The sequence below is a fragment of the Rhea americana genome, unplaced genomic scaffold (assembly GCF_003343005.1).
Source record: "Rhea americana isolate MKP2758 unplaced genomic scaffold, rheAme1 scaffold_104, whole genome shotgun sequence".
Classification (NCBI taxonomy): Eukaryota; Metazoa; Chordata; class Aves; order Rheiformes; family Rheidae; genus Rhea; species Rhea americana.
The window spans coordinates 1,697,758-1,723,693 of NW_028185084.1; the positions used below are offsets into that span (position 1 = coordinate 1,697,758).

A 25,936-nucleotide genomic window follows, 5' to 3' on the forward strand; every position below is an offset into this window, starting at 1 on the left:
AATGCAGTGACTTATTTCTCATGGGGACGATATGTAATATCTGTAGGGTCAGTATAAGAATAGAGCTCTGGCACATCCTTTTTTTTTTTTTTGGCTGACTTCCTTCAGCCTTTTACTGCTAAGTTGGAGACAGAGAAAGGTTTCCCAAGAAACACTGTCCCTCAGAAGCAATTACTGTCATGAGTGTCATTAGACCGTATGGCTGGGAGTGTCTAGTTGAAAGAATTGACCTTGAATTGTACTGATGCTGGAATAGGCTCAGCTCATTTTGTGGAGGTCTTCTGATTTCTGATTTTAGGTTCCTGCTAGTTTTCCAGGATGGCTTGGAACTAAAGTGGTGGTATGGCAAAGAGGTTTCTGTGTGTTGTGGTACGATCTGGGTGCCATCACTGCTCCCAGCACAGAATTTATGAAAAGTGGAAAATACCCTGTAAAGTGTGGGCTTATAAGCCAGCAGCATTGGCTTCAATTCCAGGCAGTCCTTGGCCTTCTGGTATTGCCACAGGTCTCCAGCAAGCCCTGCCTGCATATGGCTGGAGGGGCCACAGTGCAGAGATATATCACAGAAGTGTTCAGTGAGCTGCAAGGTCTAAGAGTGCAGTACTATTTAGAGTGCAATACACTTGTGTGCATGCAGTGAAATACCCATGTACATGTAAATGTGTATGGGCAGAAGATTTCAGAGATGGGAGGGTAACACAAGTTGCAGAGCTCTGTAGGGAGCAAAGGGGAAAAGATGGTATCTGAGGACACTGCTGGCAGGAGCTGGCAAGGACTAGGTGGAGGGGAGAACTGTTCATGAAGGCTGGTGTTAGCCAGAGCAGATCAATCTCTGTRCATTGCTGCTTTATAGTAAAGAGAGATCAGCTCTTCTCCCTCTTGACTGACCAGAGGTGGATTTAAAGGATACCAGGCTCCTTAGGCTTGTATTGGCCTTTATAAATAGAGGAAACATGTAAACTTGATGTCCAGAAAAAAGCTTTGAGGCGCAGAGTTCTCAGCCAATCTGGGGTTATCTTGTAAAAGGGGCTACCTTGCTTTACAGCTTGAAATCTACCTTGGACAAACTGTTAGTGATTATCCCATAGGGAACAATCCTGCATTTTCTGGATGAGCTAATAGGCCTCTTGCATCTCTAATTTCTATTGTGCTGTGATGATGGGGATGAGTACTATTAAAGGCCGTGAGAAGCAACGAGTCAGCTCATTGCCAAGCTGCTATAATTCATGGGTGTTATACATGGGCTGCAGTTTGCTTAACATCGCAATCCATGTATTCTGAATTGTTTCCATAGTGCTTGGCCAATAAAATTACAGGTTTATTATGTTCGTGTGGATCTCTTGTTTAATCAAGAACGCTATGCGTGCTGTGAGTGCTAAGCTGCTGCTCTAAAAATACTCCTTGTTCTCTTGATGCAAGAGCGCTTGAATCAAGTTGATTTTACTTTTCCTGTATGATTTAATATAAATCCTGTATTCTTGAATGTGAAGGGCTCATAGCACCTGCAAGTACCGACAATAGCTGTTCAAGAGTGTTCAGTACTATTCTGAGTTTAGCATTGCTAATCTGAGGCATTCAAAACATCCTGAGTCAATTTTCTTGCTTCTTCCTTTGGGGGGAGGGGGGAGAGAAAAATAATGCAGTGGAATTTAAAGTTATGTAGCTGTATTTATAGGTGTAAACAGATATGTAGCTGGACAGTTATCTATATGGATGTATTAAAAAAGAGAGGATATGATGTTGTGTTTTGGGAAGTGGAAGTCAGAGATTTTAAAATGAATTCTGAGCATATTTTAAAATTTTCCCTCTGAATCCAGAAAAGTAGGAACAGAGATTTTTCTAAAATCATCAGTGGCCTCCACGAGCTAAGACTTTAAGAAAAATGTAGTACAATGATCCATGAAATACAACTTGAGCTCTTTGATGCAGTGGACGTTTGATTGCATGCCGCTCTGCCAGTTTGGCTTGTGCATGAACCACTGATGCTTGTTTGTGGCACCAAGTCTCTGGCGAGAGCCATCCTGATTATGATGGTCTCGCTGTGTGTGCGTGTGCGTGTGGGGCCTCTGGAGTCAGACTTGTGTTGTAATTACTGGWAAAACTTTAGCAATTGCCTTTTCAAAGGCTGGAGAGTGCCTTGGTCTGCAGTTGCAGATATGTGAATCTACAACAGGTTGCAGTAATTAGCCTGGAGCTGATCCTTGGGGTGTTCTCTCTGTCATGCTATAAAAGAGCCTAGAGAAGTGGTTTGTAGATGACCATTCTTGTGAAAGGACACAAAATAGTAAAGGCAAGACTGGTCTTTGGACTTACTGTTTAGTCTGTCACAACTACTTTAAGAGACATGCTCCTCACTTTTTCCCACCTGTGCTTCATGCTAGGACTGATGAGATAACCTATACAGAGCTGGCACCCCAACACGGTCAGCTTGAATCAGTCCTGTGGTTCCTCTGGTAGCAGTAGGAGATGTAGTCCTCCTCTAGCTCAGCATTTACTCACAGGAAAGCATGTTGCTGTTTGCTTTTGAACTTCATTCCACATTTGGAGCAACCAGTACTTGTCATGATGAACTTCTGAAGAGTTGCGAAGGCGGAACAGGAGACTTAAATCTAAGTCTCCTCTGTCTTGTGGAGGCTGTTGTGGTTATTAGGATTATTCTTAATTATTAGTTTTCAGCCATCATATCATGAGCTTTGGGGATTTGGTTTTGTTTGCTGAAGGATCAGAGCGCAGACTTAACTTGCACGGAACTTGTAGAGATGACCTAGCTTTACCTTAAGAGGAATTTACAAGATTATTCCCTAGTGCCCTGTTTAAGATTTTTGTGTTCACATGTCATATGGGAATGGGATTGAGTTTCACCTTCAGACAAACCTTGTCACCTATCTCTGTCCTCATTGCCATCCTCAGACATCTGGTGACTATTGCTCCTGTCTGGCTTAAGCGCTAATAAAAAAGAACAGTGTATGTGGTGTGCCTGGCCCATCTCCAGCCCATTATTTCATTTCAAAGCTGATGCCAGTCTTGTGTTTTATTGTGCAGTCATTACAGAAGCTCAGGAGACTGTATGGCACCGGGTGACAGAGGGGTCTTGAAGACCTGCTGCTGTGACTTCATAGTGTTTGTGAAGGCAGGACACTGGGTTGTGACTGGTGAGGGAGAGAAAAATAGATTATTTCCTTGAAGCAGATAGAGGTCTTCCACAGACTTAGCCTTGTACACGCTTTACCCTATCAAAAAGATCATAAAGATGCCAAGTGATTAAAAAAAAATATATACATGTATCAGTGGAGAAAGTAGGATGTTGAATGAAAGCAACAGAAGTACTATCACACTTGATGGGTGATTCAAAATGAGCTCTGCTCCCTGCTTCGTTCAGTGCAAGCTCTTTATATTGGAGTCAAGGACAACAGTTTCTGCTCCCTCTTGTGAGAGTGTGTGAGAACACAGTAGAAAAGAAGTGGCAGGCTGGATAAGTAGTAGTATACTGACTCTTGATCGAATATTTTTTACTGCTGTTCCGTTGCCAGGAAAGATTCACGGGTCTTTCTGTAGCTTTTATACAAAGCTTACAGGCATCCAGAACAAACACACATCATCCTGAATTGGATTCTACTCACTGTTACCTTCATCACTGTAATCATCGTCATCAAGGAAGCTGCTGTCGTTTTATGCTCTTTTCTTTGTGCCACCTTGCTATGTGCTGTAATTTGTAGCCATCAGCAACCTCCTCTGCTCCCCAGCTGTTTATCACCCGCTCTTGAAACAGCAGAGAGGAAAGTGAAGCTATTGGGCCTTGCAAAACAGCCGTTATGGGTCTTGTTTAGTCACTTTGCCTCCTCTCTTTGTGTCGCACTGCACAATCGTTTCCTCTTACATTCCTCAAGGGCAGAAGGACTTTTAGAAGCTTTGAGAAATTTCTAGTGCTCTGTTGAGAACTATGGCGACATAGGAATGGTCAGTGGGGCTGTTCTTTAGAGCCCTTCTGCAGTAGTGGGCAGCCCTTGATGTCTTGGTGCAAGACAACCCATCATCCAGCAGGTAGATATGAAATTACCAGATGGTCTCATGGTACACCCTGCAGAGCTACAGACCTTGTTCATCAAATATGAGGTTCTATTTCTTCTCCCTTCCCTCTCTCCAGGATTTGGACTCTGGATATTCTTGTCATGGAGAAGAGAGCCAATACAGGTGTTGGCATAGCAAAGCATTTAGCTTTCAGTTTAAATCTGTCCTATCTGTCATAGCGTTCAAGACCAAAACAGATCTATCTCCTGGGTTACAGCACCTCCAATCCTTCTCTTGGAAACTGTCCCAGTTTAAATGTCAGTTTGCAATATCCCAGTCRTTATGGCCAAGATTCCTGTTTTCTGCATGAGGAAGGATACAGACACTAGCTTGAAATGAAGTCTGTGCTTCAACTTCTGTTTTGGCTGGAGGGTGACACTGTTGTAGAATCATGATACCCTTAGAATTAGAGACAGAGAGTGATTTAATGAGGTTAAACCATCTTGGAAGTTTTGTGCTGYAGTGAGGGTTACACAGATTTGCAGTGGGAAGTGAGGAGGTGTTTTATATCTGAGCAATTGCCCCTGAACCCCATCCAGCACCAGGGGGGCTGCAAAACTCAGTTCTTTGAATTCCTCCTGTAATGCTGATTTGCCTCTCTTGTTTTATATAATATATGTGCAAAACATAGAACCTATAGTTTTGAATTTCCTGAGTTTTGTGGCTTTGAAATTCTCAGCCATAATGTTGCATTAGAGAAGATTTGAATCCAAGTTCCTCTATTTTTCTCAGCTTTTTTATTTTATTTTTTTTTAAGTAACAGATCACTTAAATCTCTAAGAAAAATTGCCTTTGACAGCTTTAACTGTGCTGTTCCACATCTCCCCATGTAGACATTAGCACACGGTATTTCTAAAGAGGGGAAAAAGGTATTTTTCTTTCTTACTGAGCTCAAAAACAGATGAACAGATTTTGTTAAACTTGCCCCAAACAACTGCAATACTGGGCTGACATCAAAATCTGTCATTTTATTGCAGTTCTTGACCCTCCCCTCCCCTCCTCCACTAGAAATTGATGCCAGTCCTTTTGAGGAAAAATTTGTGAAATTACATGGGTTTTCCCCTTCCTACAAGGTCGGATTTTTAAGCAGCTATGTAAATATATTTTTTATTTGTCTTTAGGAAACAGAGGGAGAAAGAGGTCCTTTTGTATGATCTGTATCTTTCTTTCTGAGCTTTATTTCTTTGTCAGTCATAGAACTTGTAATTGGCTGCTTTGGAAGATGGATAGTCTGACTTGACTCATAAACTAGTTCTCTGGAACTGTGTGTTCAGATCCCTGTTCTGTCATTACTTTTCCTCTCTGGTCATGGATGTGTCCCCTGGGGCTAAGGCCATGGAGTGAGGTTATCATAGCTTCTTGCTGTTTAACCCTAGGCTCCCATGCTGAGGCATCTTGGGGGCTTCCACCTTGCACAGTGAAAGGCATCCCATCAGGCACTTGAATTTGCAATCCTGAAATCTTTACCTTACTAAGCACAAAGGAAGAAAAAGCTGTGGTGTCCCGCTGTGATCCAGGTAATGAAGTTCTCGCTTACGTCTCCTGTCTACTGCCTCCCTTCYTTGGGTCTTTGATGCTGTCCTCCACTGCTTTGGAGGCTGCCTCATCTCAGAGTAAGGCTATTTACAGGCTATTCTGATATGAATCACTTCTTTCTTGGTCGTGTACCTGCACTCTGTGAAATAGCTAAGTGGCAGTAGGAGGCACACCTGAGCCCATGGCACTTAGTTCCAGTGAATGTCTATCAACCGGCTGATAAAGTTCGATGCTTTAGTAGACAGGACCYGAAAAGCACAGGCAACCTGGTGCTAAGGGATGCTTATGGAAGGGTTGATGTGCAAGCTTGGTTATCTCATAAAAAGGAATAAGCTGAATCTAAAATGAGGAGTACTGTATCCCCTGTTCTACTGTATACTGGTGAAACTACTGCTGGTGTCTTGTGCAGGCCAGTTTGCTTTCGGCATGCCTGCTACTCTGGACTCACAGGAAGAGYGGAAGTGATTTTAGTGCCCCGAGACGAGGGAGGAGCTTGTATTTGTCTGGCTCAGCGTAGTGGATGTACATACAGGGATCATTCTCAGCCCAGTTTCTTGAAATCTGGTTCACTAGATGTTTTCAGAAAGTCTGCTGGACTAGGCTCTTCAAAGGAGATAATTTCAGAGCTCTGGGGTGTTTGGTAGGAGCATGGAGCTACTCTGCATGGGGAAAAAGGAAGGAATATGCCCCAAAGAGAGCATATATTCTCACAASAACAGATGAAAATAATTTTGCTTAACAACGTAATGGTACAACACAGTAAGTAAAGAATAGTGCAGTGTAGCTATGGCACAAGGAATTAGAGCACTGTAGTGATAATGAGATGTATACACGATGGGTGTGTCAATACAGAATAAAAATGAAAACAAATGCAAAATAAGAAAGGTGACTAAAAACAAGAGTAAAAATTAGTCAAAGAAATATCAATAGGGAAAGGAGCTATTAGGACAGAATTTGAGCTTACCTACCGCGACTGAGACACCAAGTTTCAAAGAAGATTTGGACATCTGCAGATAGGAACCTTTGCATAAACATAAATTCAAGGATAGAAGAATGTGATCAGTTTGACAGACCACTTTTTTATTAACCTAATGAGTAAGATAACCAGATTGCTTAAACTTAGTTGAATCTAAATAATGTAAAAAATGTTAGTTGCCTAGTTAGCAACTTGRCTGTTGCTTCTGACCTTTTTCCTGTGGAGAGCTCTGACTTGTCTCTTACCTCCAGTATTTTCTGATCTTGTAACTTCTGCTTAGCCTGACTGACCCAAGTTGCCTGCATTAGATACTCGTATATTCTAAACGATCGTTTATATTTTTATCTTATTTTTCTAACGATTCTTGTATCCCATTTCCCTTACTATTTAATTATTATATAAATACTCTACCTAGGCCTATTAAAAGAGTCAGGATTAAATGATGGGTTTACACTAGTGATGTTATGTGCCTTCAAGGTCAGGCAGTAAATGTGGAAGAAAATCTAAATATTGGACTTCAGTGCCTGCAGTAACCATTATAGAACAATTTGTGCRTTTTGTTCGTATTCCCTCTGTGCCTCAGCCTGTCAGCTGGAAAACGGGAGCAATCTTTATTTTCCTGGACTGTTGTGAGGAAAGAAACGTGCCAAAATCTAAAGTACTTGGATTTGTTCATACAGGGATCCTGTAGCAGGAGCTCTTAAACGGCCATTAAAAGCAGATAGAAGGGCTTAGCAGTGACTGGACCATAAACAGAACTCCCACAGTGAGAACTGGATTTTTGGTCTGTGGCCCATGGATTATGTCTATGCTTACATCAGTCTGAACTGCTACTTCATGCTCCTTCACCTTCTGTGCCTCTACCTCTCTGTTGCTGTTTGTTGTTTAACCCTGCAACACTGTTAATTATAGTATCTTTGTGGAAGTGTTCTAGGAGACCACTTTTTTTTAATGAAGCATGCTATGAAAAATAAAAGCTGAATAGCACTGTATGGCACAGCTGTGCCTGCAAACTGTTCATGTTAATTTGAGCCTCTGGAGAGCTGTAAATAGGTACCTTCATCCATATACCTCTCCCCTCAAAGGAGACTAGCTGCCTTCTGCAGACATGGGTTTTTCCAAAAGTGGATGCTGATKTGGTAAGATTTATTTAAAAATACACCAAGTGTAATCTCCTGTCGTCTTCACTCCTTAGGAGGTTTTTTTTGCCTGTGTAACAGCAATATGGTATGGATGACTGCAGCAGGATGTATGGGGACAGGATGATGAAGTATGGAGTCTGTCAGTGTGGATATGAACTCAGATTGTTGCTGTGAAGAGCCCAGTGCTGGTATAACGATATCTGATAACCTCTGTCAAAGTGTACTCGGTTTGCTCGCGGTGCCGCCAGACTAAGGGTGATGGCACAGTAATAATTCTAGGCACTGAGTGTGAATTATTGCACTARAGACATGGCTGATGCTAGAGGAAGGGACACCACTACCAACAAAAAGGGGACGTTTGCGATTGAAATGGGAGGCCTTCAGGAAGGTACAAGCAGCTTCTTCACCAGGAGAATAAGTGAATGGATAGGCTCTTATAATGAGCAACTGCTTTAGCTGCTATAARCTGTTATACGTATAAATATATCGCAAAGCATAGGCTGCAACATCCCACGGTAGGGAAATGTGCATCCAAAAGGACTTCACGGGAGCAGGGTGGAGCTGGTGGGAAGCACTGAGTTTAGGGATTGTGTTTTCTAGAGGCTTGTAATCCTTGAATTTTGTATGCTTACTAAAGCAGTAATTTGTTTAGAAACTGTGATGTCTGTTTCTGCATCTGCCTACAATTTGCTTCATAAGGCATTTGGATGTAAAGTGCTATAGGTCTGGGGAAAATACTGAATTGGMGACCCGAGAGTTGGATATTGGCTTTCAGCCTGCAGAATGGATGCTTGGTGGCGAGCTTCTCCCTGGGACAGCACACAGAGGGCCAAGGCTGAAACACGGCCCGTGCCCAGGGTCCGGGCTGCGCAGCTGCACAGGGCCAGCAGCTCCAGCAGGGAGGTTCCTCAAGAGCAGCCTAGAGTCTGGCACGGCAGAACAATAAGTGGCCTGAAATTTTTGGAGAAATCAGCTTTATAGGAGCTATATTTCTCTCTTCCTTTTTAGAATGGCTTAGGTGCAAAATTCACCACCTAGTTTAATTTCCTTTGTGAAATCAGTCAGCCTTCAGTCCTCCAGGAAACCCCTCAGCCGGCCTGGCAGTTTATAATATCTCAAAGGGCAGCTCTTTCTTACCTTCCATCAACCTAACAACCTTTGTGTTTTTTTCCTTTTCTTTTTTCTTTTTCTTTTTCCTTTCTGTTTTTGATTGAGAGCTCTCATCTGAAGGTAGTGTACCCAGGTTTTGACTTCAAGTCATCCCTTCTTTTCAGGTCCCTATGTCAGAAGCTTCAAATTACCCTTCAGTGGATATGTGACTCCACAGAGTTAAACTGCTGCACAAAATCTGCAGGCTCACAGATGGAATCAGAAGATAATTGGAATGAGAGTAGAACTAGCAAAGTAACTGAGGCCTTTGTTCATTTTCTTCTTGAATTTAGGTAGAATTGTGGACACAGCAGCTTTAAAAGGAAGAAGAAAGAGAAGGGCAAAAAAAGATAAATTAAATTTCCCAAGGCTTTGGTGAAGGTTTCTTAGCAAAGGGGAAGAATTGGGAGATATGATCCAGCATGAGTTGCTGAATCAATAAAAATAAATTATGAGTTCTTTGCTATCACCTCCTGTAATGTATGATAGGAGACCCTTAAATCATATCACCACCTGCCAGGAGAGATTGTATTTATGTTTAACTGAGTTACACAGAGATAAAGCTCAGGATTCTGTTATTTTAAGCAATCTAGATGTCTCTTCTAGTGGGAATGTGTGTTTATGTGCAGCAGGGCCATCCAAAGGGTTGGGGAATATTCTTTGGAGCACAGCTGTGCCTTGCCAGAGGTGGGGGTCAGATTACCTGGGGGGGGGGAATCTTCTCCAGCTCTGGTTTCCATGGTTAGTGCCACTTACAAACTGAGTGTTGTTGGCACCTCCTTCCCTTGCCCCCTCCTCAGTATGTTTATTCATAATAGTGTGGGATTCTCCTTAAATGTATCCTGTGTTTTATTGCTGGCCTTAAAATGATTAATTCACTGTGCCTTTCCCAGAGACTCTCTCCTGATGCTGCGTTGCTAATAATTCTAATAATATTTAGCGTTTATGGAWTGTTTTTTCCCTACAAAGAGGATAAAGGCTTTACAAGCCAACCTGGTGGCTATATTTAAGGGCTGTGCTGCAGCCTTTGGGGCAGAACCTAGCTGCTCTCTAAGAACTGAAAAACATGCTGGAGGCTTTTCTTTTATTTCTTTAGGAAGATGATATYAAGAAACTGATTGTGTGTGTGTGTGTTTGCACGCACATGCTAAAGGTAAGTATGCAGGTAGGCGGGAGGTATTTGCTGAAACYTGAGCAGGCAGGATTTACTAATGTTGTTTTTTTCCTTTTCTTTTTCTTTAGCAAATGGAGATGTTTCCTTCTTCTTTTATAAGTCTTGCTTATACAKTGTTTTTACTTCATGCTTGTGCAAATGCCTCCTTACAGGCTTGAGCAAGGAAAGAGCCTATAGATCTTTCCTGCTGGTTCTTTCATGTTCCTGGGAGGTTCCCAGATTGCARTACACAACTCACCAGAGGTATGTGAGCTTCTTCAGAACAGGAAGATATCAGCTGTTGCTGTCTCTGCTGCTCCTGGTGATGTTTTGACTTTTGTGATTTGACTCTTGGTCTGTTTGACCAGCAGGCCTGGTCTTACCCAGCCCTGCACAGTTGTAGCTGTGTACTGAGATGGGGTCCTGAGGGTAAAGTACTTGCCTTGCAAAGCATCTCCGTGCAGGGATTTGCTAGAAGGGCTGGGAGTTGTTGAGACAGTCTTTATGGAAACTTCAGGAGTCAAGGAGCTTACATCTGTGAATGTTGGGAGTGAGGGAGCTTTTCAGAGTGAGTTGGTGTTCAACAAGCATGCGTGTGGGGCCCCATGGGCTGTTGGGTGATGAAGACATGAGGTGAAAGATGATGGACTTTCTGTGGAGCTGTATTGGAGTCTCAGGGTTTTAATAAGGTACCTGCTCCAGCTGATGCGTTTCCTGGAGTTGAGATATTGATAGCACTTCTCACTTCTCCTCTTCATGGATTCCCTGGGAATCCAGTCCTCTAGGAGGGGTTGAGCCAGTGCTGGAGAGTTGGGCTTTTTTTTGTTTTTGTTTATTTTCTGTGGGTACATTAATAACATCTTTTTCTTCTCCTTATGACCTATGAAAGTTGTAGAAAGTGAATATCCAGAAACTGTTGTTAGTCTGTTAAGATTGTTGGAAGCAGATCAGCTGTTTCAAAAATCATTGGTGGARGAAGCAGCAGAGGGGGAAATGAACAGGCAGATAAAACGTGAAGCATGGCTGTATAAGTCRTCTTTCCTTAAGAAATGAGACCCCAAATATGATCAAAACTGCCCTCATCACTAGTTTCTTTAGCTCTTGGTSAAGCAAAGGAAGTAGGAGGTAGGTGGGGATGGGACTGAGAGGAGGCTGGGCTTTCTGGCTTAAAGATATTTGCAGTAGGAACTGACTCTAAATGATTTGGTAGCTTCTACATAGRCCTGCCTCATAAAGGCAGGTGGAAATTGAGCCTGATTAGAGTAGACTAGACACAAAAGGCAGCATGATCCAGCTGGTAATGTGCTAGATCCAAAATGCCMTCCTCTGGCAAGTGAGCTCTGTAATGTGCAGCAGGGAGATGGAAGAGCAGCTTGGCTCAGCTGCAGAACCTGTGCTACATGTACATGTTSTGCTAGAGGTTGTGAAAATCACCCTCATTTTGTGCTCTGGGAGCAGGAGAATCTGACTTCTTTTCCTACGTTGTAAAATTTTGCAGTCAAGTTCCCCTCTTGAGTCCTGGAAACACTAGCTATTGCTTTGATGGTGGTGTTATTTGCCTGCAGGCCAAACCATGTAAAGGACTTATTTGCACAAGGGCACCTCTGAATGTATCCTGTGATAGTCTCTGCACCAAAAAGCTTGAAACCAAAAGTGCAGGAGAGGTTCAAGTCAAAATCCTTTCTTGATCTCAAAAATCAGAAAGGCAGAAAGGTAGAGTCATGACACTGGAACAGGCATCCCTCTCAGCACTGGTACCTTCAAGTGCTTTTTCTCTGGGCTGGGCTTGCCCTAGAATTGCTGAGGCAGAGGACCAGCCTGCAAGAGTCCCGCTTTGCTCCTGCTGGTTACTATTGGGAGGARGGATTTGTGCTTTCCAGAGCTGACGACTCCTGCAAAGCAGCAAAACGTTTTTCTTAAGCAGATTCTGTTCGTTCAGTCCAAGCCCTGTAAACAGGATTTTCGAACTACTGCTTCTATCCAGCGAGGTCCTCTGTGAAGATAATGCAATCTGTTTGCAGCATCCCAGGGGAATCCATGGGAAGACTCTGCTGGCTCTTGCTCTAGCACCAAATGCTTATTCCGCTGCTTGATTTACATTAAAAGGGAGGCGGACAGAGGGAGAAAAGATCATACTATGGCAGTTTTCTTGCTGGAAAGTGAAAAACAGGCAAGAGAGGATTAAAGGAGAACATCTTTCTTTTAGTTATTAGTTTTTGTTTTGAGRACAAATTTGACAGCCTCAGCAGTATGGAGATCACAAGTTCACTTGAATGTATTTTACTTGTGTGTATGATCTCAGGACTTGTCTCTTCCGATTTCAGAGCGTTCTTTTGCCAGCACTGCCTGAAGCCACCCTCAGATTGCTTTTCTCTCTCCAGAGCCAGGTCCTTTGCTGCTGTTGAAGTTGGCATCACTTTGCTCTTGCAAAAGTTCGCCCTGATATCTAGCAGACGGGAATTGGCCTGTATTTGTTGCTAGTACATCTGTTGCTTCCTTCACATGTCTTAGGATGTGCAATTCCTCAACTGTTAGTGTCTGGAGCTACAGGTTTCTTCAGCTAGTGACCAAACTGGGGAGAAGGCAGGCTGGTGTTTAAGGAGCATGTGTTCTTTTGCTAATTACTCTGTTACTGTGGGTGAATTGAGATTGTGGATTTGTCTTCCAGGAGATGCTTGTTAGCTTAAATTAACTAAGTACGCTGAAGTGGCTTATTTCAGCCATGTTAAACTCCTGGATGGAGACTCTTTCTAGAATTGAAGTGATCTCTAAGATGATTTCCTTGTTTTACTGGCAAAGTGAATTGAAACAAACTCTAAAAGTTTATTCTAATTTTCCTTCCTGAGTGTCTCCATGTGGAGAAACGCATAATCACTCTCTGCCTCTTGTTCCTCATCAGTAAAACAAAGGTGACATTACTTACCTTTTTTTATAGTGGTGATGCTTGCTGAATCTGTTAGTTTCTGTTGAATTTGAATCCCTCACGTGGGAGCTTTGTGATAAGGCTRTATGCATCCCTTACCTGCAGACAGCACTGTTAGATAATGGAAACTGCACCTAGACCTCCAGGACAAATGGGAATCGTGATGTTGCAGGGCATGTGTGTATGTATGTGTGTATATCTATCTAGATAGATAGATATGGGGGGGTGGACACACATGTACGTATACAGAGACATGTTGGCRGGGAGTAGTCTTCCTGTGGGACTAAGGTTATATAGCAATTGTTTTTGAGAGCAACTGCACCTTGGTCTAGGAAAACACATAAACTGTCACGGTGAGCATGTAAATGATCCTCTTCCCACCTTGTGAGCATTTTTGTAGTGAAGGCTAAACTGATATTGGTGGCTTTTTCTCAAGTTAGTTTTGGGTGTGGAGACTACATGAAAGGCTGCTCCACTTGGCAAATTTGTCACCCTGCATAATTGCATGTTGATCAGTTCACCTTTGGTTATTAATTTTGTATCTTTAAAAGATGAAGGAAACAGCTAGGGACCTTGCCAGAGCAGTGCTGCTGGTGTTTAAGCCCCAGAGCATTTTAAGCCAATTTGCCTTCAGCTGTCAGCAGTTCAGTGAGATTGGTTCCCAGTAAGCCTGTGTGTTCACATTTTTAATTTACTTGCTAGGTGCTTTTGCTCTCATATCAATTGGGGAAAGGCAGATGAAAATTGCAGATAAGCTTCGTTCGGCAGTGTGGGGGGAGGAAAGGTTGCAGGCTCCATGGAAATGGCTCTGTGGGCTGGAAATGGAGTCCCTGACCTCAGTGTGCCGGAGCAAGCAAGCAGAGAGCTCTCATTTTTCACATGTAAATCTGTCTGCAATCTCCTTGTTGTGCCGTGCAGTGCACAGTGCTCATCCCTCTGCTTATTATTAATTACGCTCTGTAAATATGTGGACAAGGCTGCTGATGAGTTGTGTTAATCTCTGTGCTGATAGAACAGGATCRCTTAGAAGGGAGATGGATCTCTCCAAGTAGGCCAGTGCTGGCCTTTCAGATGTCTACTTGAAGTGATCACCTATTCTCTCCATCTGCCGCTCCTCTTCTCTCTCCCTTCTCTGATAAGCACATCTCCTGATACAGGAGCACAACTGCCTTTGACTTGGCACTTTTTGGWTATTCTGAATTCACTAGTAACCTGCTGAAGGAGCTGCATACCTTTATGCTCTATTTTGTCAGAAACAAAGAACTATATATCTACTGTGGGGTATACGTGCAAAGCACCTCACCAATTTGGAAGTAGATCTGGGTGAGGATTTAATGAACTAAAATTTTTCTTCATAGTAAAATTTTATGCCATAAGAGATTCTTATGCCACAAAATRCTCTTAAGGGCTTCTGAGCTCTTTTGTGATTTATAGGTTCAGAGATTCCTGATAGTTCTCCAAACAATACAAGTTTCTTTAGGGGTGTRTTTCCCATGTGGAGCAAAACTGGGGAACCTTGTTTTTCTCTGCTTTTACATCAGCTAAGTTGTGTCAAGAGTTGAGGTTACTGGATTGGAAACCTGTTGGCCTTCCTCTAGAGAAGAGGTACATCGTACTAGACTTGGATCTAGTGGTTCAGTGTGCTATACAGTGGGATGGGAGGATGTGTCAGTGCCAGAGGCTCTTTAACTGTATTATAGTATAAGCCATTGAGGATAAATAATTGACAGGGGTTGGCATTTTTTTTTTCATGTAGACCTTATAGAAGGTTGTTCAGCAGATAGTGTAATTTCTTCAAAACAAAAACATGCAGAGTCTGGGGAGGCATGTGTGTAAAATAAGGCATACAAGGAGATCCTTGCAGCAGTGGAATGTCACTTGTTTCCAAAGAAAAAATAWTTTTTCTGACTATTCTTCCCCTGTTTCCACATCTGCCTTGAAAACCAAAACAGTTTATTGAATTTTCAGGTCATTTAGTTTTGTGTAAGCTCAGCTTTAAATTGCATTTTCCAGAGGGTTTGTATTGCCTTAAGGGAGTTGTAATTCAGCCTGACCTATTTCCCTGCTATTTCCTTCGGGCTGATTCTCCCTTTTTCGGTTCTCAACCAGCTGAACTGTGTGGCACCTTGGAGGATACCTGACTCTAGGGTGTCCTGGGAAATGCAATGCGACTGTGCAGAGCCTGGCCCGTAGTGAAATAGGTAAATTTTGCATCTGAGCTGCATTCCCTGGTGTGAGCATTATGATCCTGGAGAAAAATGCAATTCAGCATTGAGYTGACTTGAAATTAATTTAGGGGTAAGTTTGATGAACAGGAACAAGGCAGTTTCATTTGAGACTTATTTAAAAATGCCTAAGTGAAATTTTCTGCTGTTTCTGAATCAATATCACTTGGAACTCTCCTTCCTTTTCTCCTYCTTCCCCTCCTTCCTGCCTCCAAAATAATAAAAAAAATCTTTTCATCTTGATTTAGGCTGAAGAGTGGGCATTTCCTATGGGATGGCAATTCTAGAGTTTTCTCAGTTCAGGGAAGAAAATGTTTAGTTTAGTTTTGAAATAATGTAATGAGTATGAAATGTCAAAATTTCAACTGAATCAAAATTTTTTTTTTTTTTAGTGTGGAAGAATTTAAAGATTTTTTTGCAAAATGACTTTGACACAGAAAAGCTGTGGTTATTTGTTAGTATTGACAAAGATTGCTAAGTTTCTTCAGGTACAAAGTAGAAAACAGAATCGAAGGGCTCGGCTTGAATCAATGAGGGTCTCTCTCTCTCTCTCTCTCTCTTTTTTTTTTTTTTTACTGGCTGAATTCAGTTTTGCAAAAGTTAGCTAGTTTTCTTTACAGTTTTTTCCATTCTGTTTCAACTAAAACATTAATGTCTCTTGAACGTCTCTTGTGCCCAGGTCTGCCCCTGACATCCCTGTTTCTAGTGTTGTTTCAGCATAGTTGGGGCAACRTGGTGTGGAGGCCTCAGAACAGCCTCTTGAAATGTTTTGAAGTTTCCTCTGCAACTTAGTGTCCAGAGAACCATCTGAAAACAACCCAGGAACCAGCCTCATCTTTTGGGCTTTGATTGTGACATTTTTGTAGCAGTTAAATTTCCTCCGGTAGTCTCATGAGGCAGTGTTGGGGGGGGAATAGGTTTTCCTGGCCCTTTTGGGGAAGGTTGAATGTTAAGCCTCTCCACCCTCCAATCCTTTCTGGTATTCAAACTCCCAAACTGTGGCAAATGTTAYTTTTTATTGAATCTGAAGTATCTTGTCTCAAAAGCAAGCTGGGGCAGGACAGGAGCCATCTGGGGTTGTAGTGCAAGTGTGTCATTTAGCCTGAGAGTACGTGGTGAGTGGTTTTATGGACAGCTTGTTGTAGGTGATTGTACTGTGTATTACTGCTGCCTCAGGCAACTCATGCTGTTTCCGGGAACCCTTTGAGATATTTAATGCAAAGGGATGCTTATGCTTTTGCTTTTCCTGCATTAACAACAAGCAGGGCTGGATTTTTGTTAGTCATCCTGGGTGAAAATCCAGAAAAGCCCTACTAAACAATATGCTTTTACTTTGGACTTGACCTTATATCTAGGACTTTAGTAGTAGGCTTCAACCTACTCTTGCAAAGCTGGTGTTATCCTGCAKTTTGCAAGGTTTACAAGAGATGAATGACACTTTTGAAAATACAGGGCCTAGGAGACCTGTGGAGAGGCACACAAAGAGCTGGGAGAATATGGATGCTGCCTCCAGTTGGAATTGCAACTTAAGATAGAATTATTCTTTTGGAATTTGACCAGGACACGGGAACTTGATTTGATATTTAGGCCTGGGTCCAGGATCCACAGAACTCAGCTAAAGTCTTCTCTTTGGCTTCTATGGGATTAGTTTCCAAAACAGGAAAACTAACCTTGTGTAGCCTCCTGAGAGTTACAAGTCATAGGGGAAGGGTGTCATTTCCAGCTGAGCAATGTTTGTGCTGTGGTGTACAGCTTTTGAGATTGATATGGGTGTATACAGAGTTTTGCAATAAAAACGGTATTGTCCTTAATTCCCAGCTGCACAGGACTGGTTTAATCTGACATGGGCTTGCATACGCCAACTCAAATCTGCCTGGTAGGCTCCTTTTCACACCCTGCTGGAAGCTGCTCAGGTTCCACCTGAAGTTATCTGCGTGGGGAAATAAAAGAACAAAATGCAATCAAGGGAGGGAGAAGGGGAGTCCCGTAGAGATTGGACGCTCAGAGTGTCTATTCTRAAGCCATTGAGTTGGATATTGGCTGCAGAGTCACGTACCAAGGTCCCTTACGGTTTGAACAGGTCTCTTCCCGGTATTGCGCTGACAGTAACCGACTGCTGCAGCCTCAGTGTTGTGATATTGATTAATCCTTTGGCATTTTTCCCTTCTGCAAAGCTTTAAACTCCTCACCCAGCAGCCTTTCAGCCCAAATGAAAGGTGTGGCAAGTCCCGTTGTTTTGGGAGGAGGAGAAGGGAGGGAGAGGCAGCTTTTGTACTGCAAAAGATCTGTCTTGCGTAGGAAAACTAAAYGAAATGAAGCCACTGAGTGACAGCTCTCACTTGTACTCATTTTTTTACCAAAATATGAAGTACTCATTGTCAAACCCCCTCCTCACCCCCAATATTTACTAAAAATATTACCCAAGATACTTTCAGCACCCAAGCAGATGCGAGGGAAACAAGCCTGTTCTTGAAATCTGCAAGGAGGGAGCAATGCCAAAACGTTAAAACAACGCAAAACTAAAATGAAGAGATGTGCCAGAGCTCTTCTCAAGGCCAGYCTCACTGAATCTGAGGGGGTGAATTGCGTGTCATGACTTATGCTAAAAAGGAAGGACTAGATGCTCAAATATTCTTAACTTCTATTGAGGGACCGCCAATCCTGCTGCAGAAGTTCTCATCCAGTGTGTCGTATTCTCCTGACTGGACCTTGGGAGCTAGCTCAGGGGCTCATGTGATATCTGAATGCATAGCTGTCATTTTAGGGGAGAGAGGAATTAGGTAATAGCTGGTAAATAGGAGAATTACATTCACCCACAGCAAAAGGTAAAGTTAGAACATGAAGGATGCTTAGAGGGAAATTACTTTCTCTTGTGAATCTCCTAGGTACCTGTTACCTCCCTTCTCCTACATCAGTTTTGCAAGGACCTGACTGAGGAGTTTTCATGGCTTGCCAAAAAGTTAGTGGTCTTTGAAAACTCTTGCTCTCCTTGAGTGCTGATGGTAGAGCTGAAGTTTTGTCATGCTCAGAGCCTAAGTTGAATGATGCACTCACTGCCCCTCCTTAGCACCATGGAAAGGTGGCAGTACCTGGAACTCATATTCTCATGCTCCTTCAGGTCAGAGACACCAGGCAGAGAACAACAAACCTTATCACAGGCAAAATGGACTATTTTGATGGCTGGGGATCCTTGTAGATGGACTCTGTTTCTTTCCATGGAGGCTCAGGAGTTTCATTGTTAGCACTTTGGGAAACAGAGGGGAAAAGTCAAGTCCCAGTTCTGGCTGGACAGTTCAGTTACCAAGGGCACATCTGTTTTTCTCCCTAACCTTATATAACTATAGATATACCAAATCACAATGTTCAATTCATTCCTGTTGGCATGTTTTATTTCAAGTGCAAAACATCAGAAGGATTAAAATAAATGTTACTAGTTACATGATGCATGAAGCTAATCTATTAAAAAAAAATAGAACTACTTCTTGATCCTTTAATACCCTAAATTTAATGGATAAAATACTAAGCTGTCCTTTGGGTGATTTCAGATGACTTGTGTATTGTTACATAGTCTAAAGGAAAACTTTTCTCTCTTTCTTTTCCCTTTCTCTTCCTCCCTCCCTTCCCCCCAGGTGATTCTCATTCTGACAAAGCTCTACGACTTCAACCTGGGGAGTGTTACGGAGAGCTCACTGTGGAGGTAAGTGGATTGTAGAAATTGCAGCAACTGACACGGAGCAGGGTCACTGTACCTTGCGTAAAACTGGAGGGTGAGCAAGGGAATGACTGAGTGAGTTGATCAGGGAGGAGCTGGGAGGGAATCTGAGATAAACTGGTGAGTTCCTTTTTGGAAGGGCATATGATTAAGAATCATTTTTTAATGAAGTGGATCTGCAAAGCAGAGGGTTGCTTGAGGTAAGGTGTCAGCCTGGCATGTAGAGGAGCTTGGTTTTCTTCTTTTCACCTTTGAGTGGCCTCAGATAAGTCCATTCATTCCTCTGAGTCTCTGCCATGAGACTGGCAATGATGACTATAGGTGGTAAAYTGAACAGTGTCCAAGTTTGTGCATGTGATACAGTGCATGGTATGATCTTAGCTGGGGGCTCTGCGTGTACAGCCTATAGTGTAGATGCCTGGAAACATTTGCTGTCTGGCCCCTCAGTAGGCAACAAGTAGGACCATAGCTGCAGCATTAGTAAGAAACTGGGCTTGTTTTAGTGCAGGGATGTCTAGGTACTCTCTTCTATGGCACTGAAATATTGGCATGTGCTGATGTCCCCTGTGAGTTAGTTAGGAAATCTTGACTCCTTGCTTAGTGTTTGTGGCTGTCTAGAGCGCTGCCTGTACCAGGCACTGTACTGTGTCCATGTCCATGCAAAGTCAGCTACGTTATGCAAGCTGCGTTCCTCAGCCCTGTGAGCTGAGGTAGCTGTCTTGGCAGTGGATCCACGTTGATGGGGGCCATGAGGTCCTTAGCCACCAAATTATTAGAGGTACCACAGTGAGGTGCTTGGTGTCTTCTCTGATACAAGTAGCCCAGATATTGTTCTGTCCTTGCCATGTTCCTAGCCTAGCATGGGAGACAACATCCTGGCTTGGAGAAGCACCCAGCTAGACTGTGTGTGTGTGTGTGTGTGTGTGTGTGTGGCTGTTTATAGAGCATTTTAGATCTTTCACAGATTATCCCTATAAATTATCATAGCTCCCTCCAAAAGAGCTTTTATCTCTTGGGGGCTGCCCTTCCTTCTAACACTGCACCTGTGCTGTGGAAAGGACATGCCGTTAACAGAGTTGCTTACTCTTCAGGATAAAAATAAAAAGGCGGGAGGGGAGAGGGAGTTAGAACGGTGCTTTGTGTCACGTGTTTTACCTGGTGTACTATGCTTATTGCTCAGCCTGTAGAAGGAGTAATTGGTGAAGCTGCCAATGCGTTGTAACCATAGCTCTGGAGGTGAGCTGCTTCTTGGCAGATGGTTTATGTTCTGAGTTAATTTAAAAGCCCATTGGGAGGAGACTTTGAGAGTGCACTGTGTGGTTATTTCCCAGGCAACGAGAGCCAGTTAATGCATTAAGGGTTAATTGTTGAGAAGAGCTCTTGAAACTTCTCAATTTGCACAGTAACTCCAAAGCCTAATTGCACTATACCATGGTAATGTGCAAAAGTATAAATAGCCATGCAGCTAATAAGAGAGAGCACAGTCATTTCCACTTACCTGGTACTTTCCAAGGTATTTAAGCCTTAAAATCTTTTGCCTCTTTACCTAACAAGTACAAATGGCACTGTGATTGTACTTTAAACATAATTGCCGAGCAATCTGCTCTGCATAAATAACATAACAAGCAGGCAAATCCTATCTTAATACTGAGATTACAGCAGCATCTGAGCTCTGCACAAAGATTGCAGCAGCATCCCTTTTGGAGTCTTCCCTGAGTGACAAAAGATGCAGTTCRTGGTCAGTACAACTGAATGCATCCTGGGGGAAAAGTATTGACTTGTGAATGCATCTCAGTCTGTTCCTGGGTGAAACAAGGGCCAGTGTGGGGTCCTGAGGCCCAGACAGGTTGAGAAGTCATAACTCCTGGGTTCTCTTTCAAAGTCCTGGAGGAAAGGAGCCACCTATGGATGCTCAAGTAAGAGCTAGTAGGTAGTGCTACAGGGCTTCTAGAACCTTAGTGTTTCCTACCTGGAAAATATGGGATTAAATAATGTATTTTAGAGGGGGTTGTGGAGCCTTAAAGAATAGTTTTCAGTTCCTTCGGAAAGGGTGTTGTAGAAATGCAAATACATACTAAGTGGAAGCTAGAAGTCAAGAGGAATTGACTCTTTCTCAGAGTTTTATGTTCTATTTGCACTTCAAGGCCTCTGAGTCTCTGCATTATTTAAATGAATACTTTCCAGTATTTTCTTTTAATTTTTGAGCCTCTGAAATTTTCAAAAGGAGGATTTGTCTTTGCAGAGTGAACTTAAACCTTTTGGCAATAGCTTTGCTTTCGTTAGTTACTTTTTGCAAACTCCTTCAAAGTCATCCTTGAGCCCCAGGAGCTGGTGGGYCACAAATTTAATGCAGCTATCAAGTAATCATCAAAAGACAATCCCAATCCTGATATTTCCAGGTGCTTTTTGTTTTCCTTTGTATTTTCTGGGACTAATGCATGTTCCTTCTGCTAACCAAGAGCTCTGCTCATATGAGCAATAGTGCCATCTGTGTGATGTCTTTTCTGAACACTTGGCAAACACTGTTGCTTCCACAAGAGAGGAGTGGCTTTTGTGGCAGAGAGCAATGAATCACGTGCCGGTGCTTCAAAGGATGCTAGGACAGAGCAGGGTGCAATGCGATCTCCAAATATCATCTTGTCTCTTGTCTACTTCATGCATCAAAAGATTCTGCTTGCTTCCCCTGGGCTATAGCATGAGAGGCTGCTTTTAATGGAAAACTGAACTGCAACATAACAAAAATTTCTAATGTCTACATCTAAATGCAAAGACAAGTAAATCAATAAGAAAACATCCTGAATGTAATTAAAAAAGGGAATGAGAGCTAAAGAGGGAGAGAGGAGAATTAACAGTTACCCTGCAAGCTGATTGTCTTTCAGACTGATAGGAGTTTAAGTGGAGGAAATGCTACTCAGCATTTGGGTACAAGAACACARACATTGCTCTAATAAGTAAATCCGTGTTTCTGAGGTTGAAAATTCACAGAAAAGGCCTTTGTTATTGGTATCAACTAGCTTCAAGAAAACAAACAAAAAACCCCAAACCCCTAAACAATCCTCCTAGCACACCCTTCTGAGTACCGCTGCTCCTCTTGGCCATATTCTGTCAGCTGTGGTTTGTATTTTTGTTTTTCCCAGCAGATGAGCAGAGGAGATTGTTTTTATTTGGTGAAAGCAAATATCTTAYTGTTTTTTGTACCTGTCATGGTATGAGACATCAGAATTTTTTAGGAAGGGGTCTTTTCATATATCAGCAAATATATCTGGAAAAGTTTGATAAGCTTTTTAGGCATGCAGACCCTTCACYAGTTCTCATTACCTAGTGAAATATGTAACTGGGTAACTGTTGAAAATCCTAGCTGAAATTCTAACTGATTTTTAATTAAAAATTGGATTGAGACTTGTATGAATACTTCCTCCATCAAGGAAAGGAAAATACTCCTGCCCCTTTTATGTGAACCTGAATGGTTGTGATTTTTAAATGCTGTTGAAGAAACTCAGATTCTGAAACCCTCTGCAGGTCAGGATCCTGGCATCAAAATTCATCTTCCATGAGGAGCTGTGATTGCACTACTGTGATGCATCCTGAAATTTGAACTTCCTTCATTGAGAGCGGGGACCTGGACCCTGACCTTCATGGGAGCTGTAGTCCAAATAGGAATCTGTCTGACAGGGGAGAATGGGAGGGCTAGATATGTGAAATACAGTGCCAAAAGGCACCATTCACGACTAAGGGTGAAAGGGGTTTTGCCTTTTTTCAGACATTTTATATCTGAAAAAATCAGACATTTTATTAGGAGGAAGATGGAAGGGGAGACTTGTTCAATGGTTTATTTCTTTAAATGTGCATGTTCACAACATTTCCAGATGTGAACACACAAGTTGTGGTGAGTTTTGATTTCAGATGTTATGTTCATATAACCTATAGAAGTCCCCATTTAATATGTATGTTGGGCAAAAGAAATTGTTTTCTTTAGTTAATCTTATTGCCATACAATTTTTTTTTATTGTATTGTGAGCATGGATAAACAGAAGGAATCTAGGGAACTCTATTTCTTATTCTGTGGGCCTTCTAGACTTCTAGGTTTTGCAAGCAAAGAGTGATCCAGGTACATCCTTGCCTGCTGCTAATCCTATCTCCTATTTAAGATGTACAGTTTTGAGGCAGGGTTCTGTGAATGTGACATTCTGGGATAAGTGTTTTTTGAAGTTGCCGTTACAATATTTTAAGTTTTTAAAATGTTTTGAACTCTTTTAGCCAGTGTGGGCAGAGAAGTTGTTTCTGCTAAGAAAAATAAAATGAAAGTTTTCTCWACTGTCATCTTATTTAGTATCCAGCAATGATTATAACTATTTGGGTTGCAGTAGATGTAAGGACAACCTCCATCCCGAGGGAGCTTTTAATCTTGAACTAAGACAAAGCGACAACAGAATGCTACAACAGACAGGAGAAGCACGAGTTAGCAGGGAGGTGTTTATGATCAATGTGATAGCCACAACTGCAACACATCAACTAATTAGGCAGTGGGGAGCACATCASATTTTTTTTTTCCACAGTGCAAGCTCTTGCATGTGTCAGCTTGGAGTCCTCACTGCTATTTTACCCACCTTTGATGGGTCCCCTGGAGTTCCCCTCCTCTGCCTGTGGTCTTGACTAAATTATTTAATGTTACATGATGTTGGTCCATGCATTAACCTGTACTTGAAACCTTGCCTGGCTCTTGCTGCTTAAGAGGCTAAAATGTTACTGGAGGAGTTYTTATGTATATTCATCCTTCTTTATTTACCCTCCCTTCCCCCCCCAAAACAAACAAACAAACAAACAAAAAACTTTCCATGATTGTGGTTTGGGAAAAAAAAAATCCCCAAGCCTTTTTACCCTTGTGACCACTGTGCCTGTAGAGGTCTGTCTGTCATCTTACCCTCTGAGTTGAATTACAAAAAACTTTCAGCTTTTTAATTGTAGACGTGACTGTAGAACAGGCCAGCTGCAATTTGCAGCTTGGAGACAAGAAGAGTAAAACCTCTCAACATAGCTGTAAACTTCCTTATRGCTTGCACTGTTCTTTCATTTGGTTCTGTTTGAACTACCAGAGGGCTTTATGGTATTTCTTCCCCTATCCTTGCCTCTAAGCTTCCTACATTGCCTTGGAGGCCATCAGCATCCTTCAGTGTACCTCTAGCATTTGATTCTTTTGCAAAGTTTCATTGCTCATACTGATTTCTGTGCCCTATGCTCATGTATTACATAGGGAGCTGGCTTCAGATAGGTCTGCTCTGAATGTGTGAAATGGTGACTGCAGTGTGAAGTGCCATGTGAATGGCTCACTTCTGGGAGATGGGGCCTAGTTTCTCTTTTTCCCAAAGATTATCTGCCTCCAAGATAGGTGAGACAGGGATCAGCAGACTGCTTGCATGACTCATACTTCCATGTCTTTCTCTACAATGCAAGCAAACCTGAAAAAAAGTCTTGGCAAAGCCATAGCTTCAGTAGAGGCCTGTTTCTGCCCTACTGGCAATGCATTATTTTGACTATGGTGTTGAGAATGACAACTGCAAGTCTGAACACTGCSTCACACTTGGTGCCAGTCAGGCTCTGCCCATGTTTTGAAATAGAGTGTTGTGGTTTCACTAGAACTTGCTGTATTGAAATGCAGTCCCCAGACAGCCACCATAACCAGCTGACATCCCCCTGCACTACTGTCAAGTTTTCTTATATATATATTCTTTTTCACTGTTACACTGGTAACATGTATTTTGTACATATCTTGTTTTCTGAAGGACTGTATTCAGGCATAAAATTTTTTGAGCTGGKTTTTGAAGTAATGATGCTTCCCATTACTGCGTATTATTTGGCATTTTGTAACAACATTGCAAAGCGCAGGATTCTTCTGCTGATGAAAAGAAGGATTTAATCATACCTGCTATCGGCCATCCATGGACAGAAGGAAGGAGCCAGCTGGGTGTGCAGGCGTATTCCTGACTTCTCTTGGATTTGAAAACTAGGATGCCCAAAAGTTTGGTGGTTGTTGTTTGTTAGAACTTACAAATAGCCTAGCTCAGTAACGGCTGGTTTTCTTCTGGCTGTAGAAAAGTCAAAGTCTTTGTGGCTGAGAGACAGTAGGTGCAGACTGTGTTTGCTGGGAACTGTAGCAGAGATGACAGGGCTTCCSGTAGGCTCTCAGCACCCTGACATGGGGTTAGGGTGGGCATTCAGCAGCAGATCGGAATAATCCAGATTTTAGCTTGTAGTACATTTGCTGAGTTGCYTCCTTCCCACAGCAGGTGATTCAGGTTACCCTGGCTCAGTGCAGCCTGACTGTCAGTCAGGAGGTGTCATCTTGGCATGGGAGCTATGCTTGAACTGTTTGGAAAATGCACAGCAGTTGCACATTGGCCCATTTTGAGCTAGCTGCTGCCAGGTGAAGATTGTGGTCATTTAATAAAGAGAAATTCCTTGGCCCGAACAGCTGCGTAGTCATTGCCTGTGGAGAATAGAAAACTTAGCAGTTCTGAGCCAAGTGAAAATTTCTTTTCTGCTCTCATGGTTAAATTCCCGCTTGTTTTGGAGAAACAGGTCTCATTCTGTTGCTCAAGCTGGCATACCAGGTTTGGCAGGGATTTTTGACATCTGTATTTGTCCACCTGTCTGTGTATTGCAGCAGGAATCTGAAAGTGGGTTCTTGTTAAGAAAGAGGAGCAGGAGAGAAGGCCAGGCAGCTTGCAAGAGCTGTTGAGTRTAGTCAGGAGAGGAATTAATGGATAAAGGGCACTGTGTTAGGGACCCTATGGGGATGCTAAACTTTCATAAAAGGTTAGCCATAAAATAGCCTTTTTGTATTCTTTTTGTAACTATTAAAAGCAATAAAGGTGTTGCTTAGCTTCCTTGTCTTTGTTGATTTAGGAGTACGTGTGACAGGAGGGTTACAAGTTGCCAGTTATCAGATGGTGATAACCATTCMCCTTCCTATCCCAGTGCACATTTGAAGCAATCTGAAGTAAAGTATTCCAGAATTATTCAAAATGCTTTTCTGGTKTGAGATGATTTATTAT

The 25,936-nt window shown here is 42.4% G+C and overlaps 1 protein-coding gene across 1 annotated transcript in view; it reads left to right on the forward strand.

Moving 5' to 3' along the window:
* SORCS3 (sortilin related VPS10 domain containing receptor 3) overlaps positions 1-25,936 on the forward strand; it is a 304,653-nt gene that overhangs the window by 81,457 nt on the left and 197,260 nt on the right. Inside the window, exon 3 of the mRNA XM_085308282.1 lies at positions 18,802-18,869. Within this exon, the coding sequence (XP_085164408.1) occupies positions 18,802-18,869 (68 nt within the window). The remainder of the gene's footprint in view (positions 1-18,801; positions 18,870-25,936) is intronic.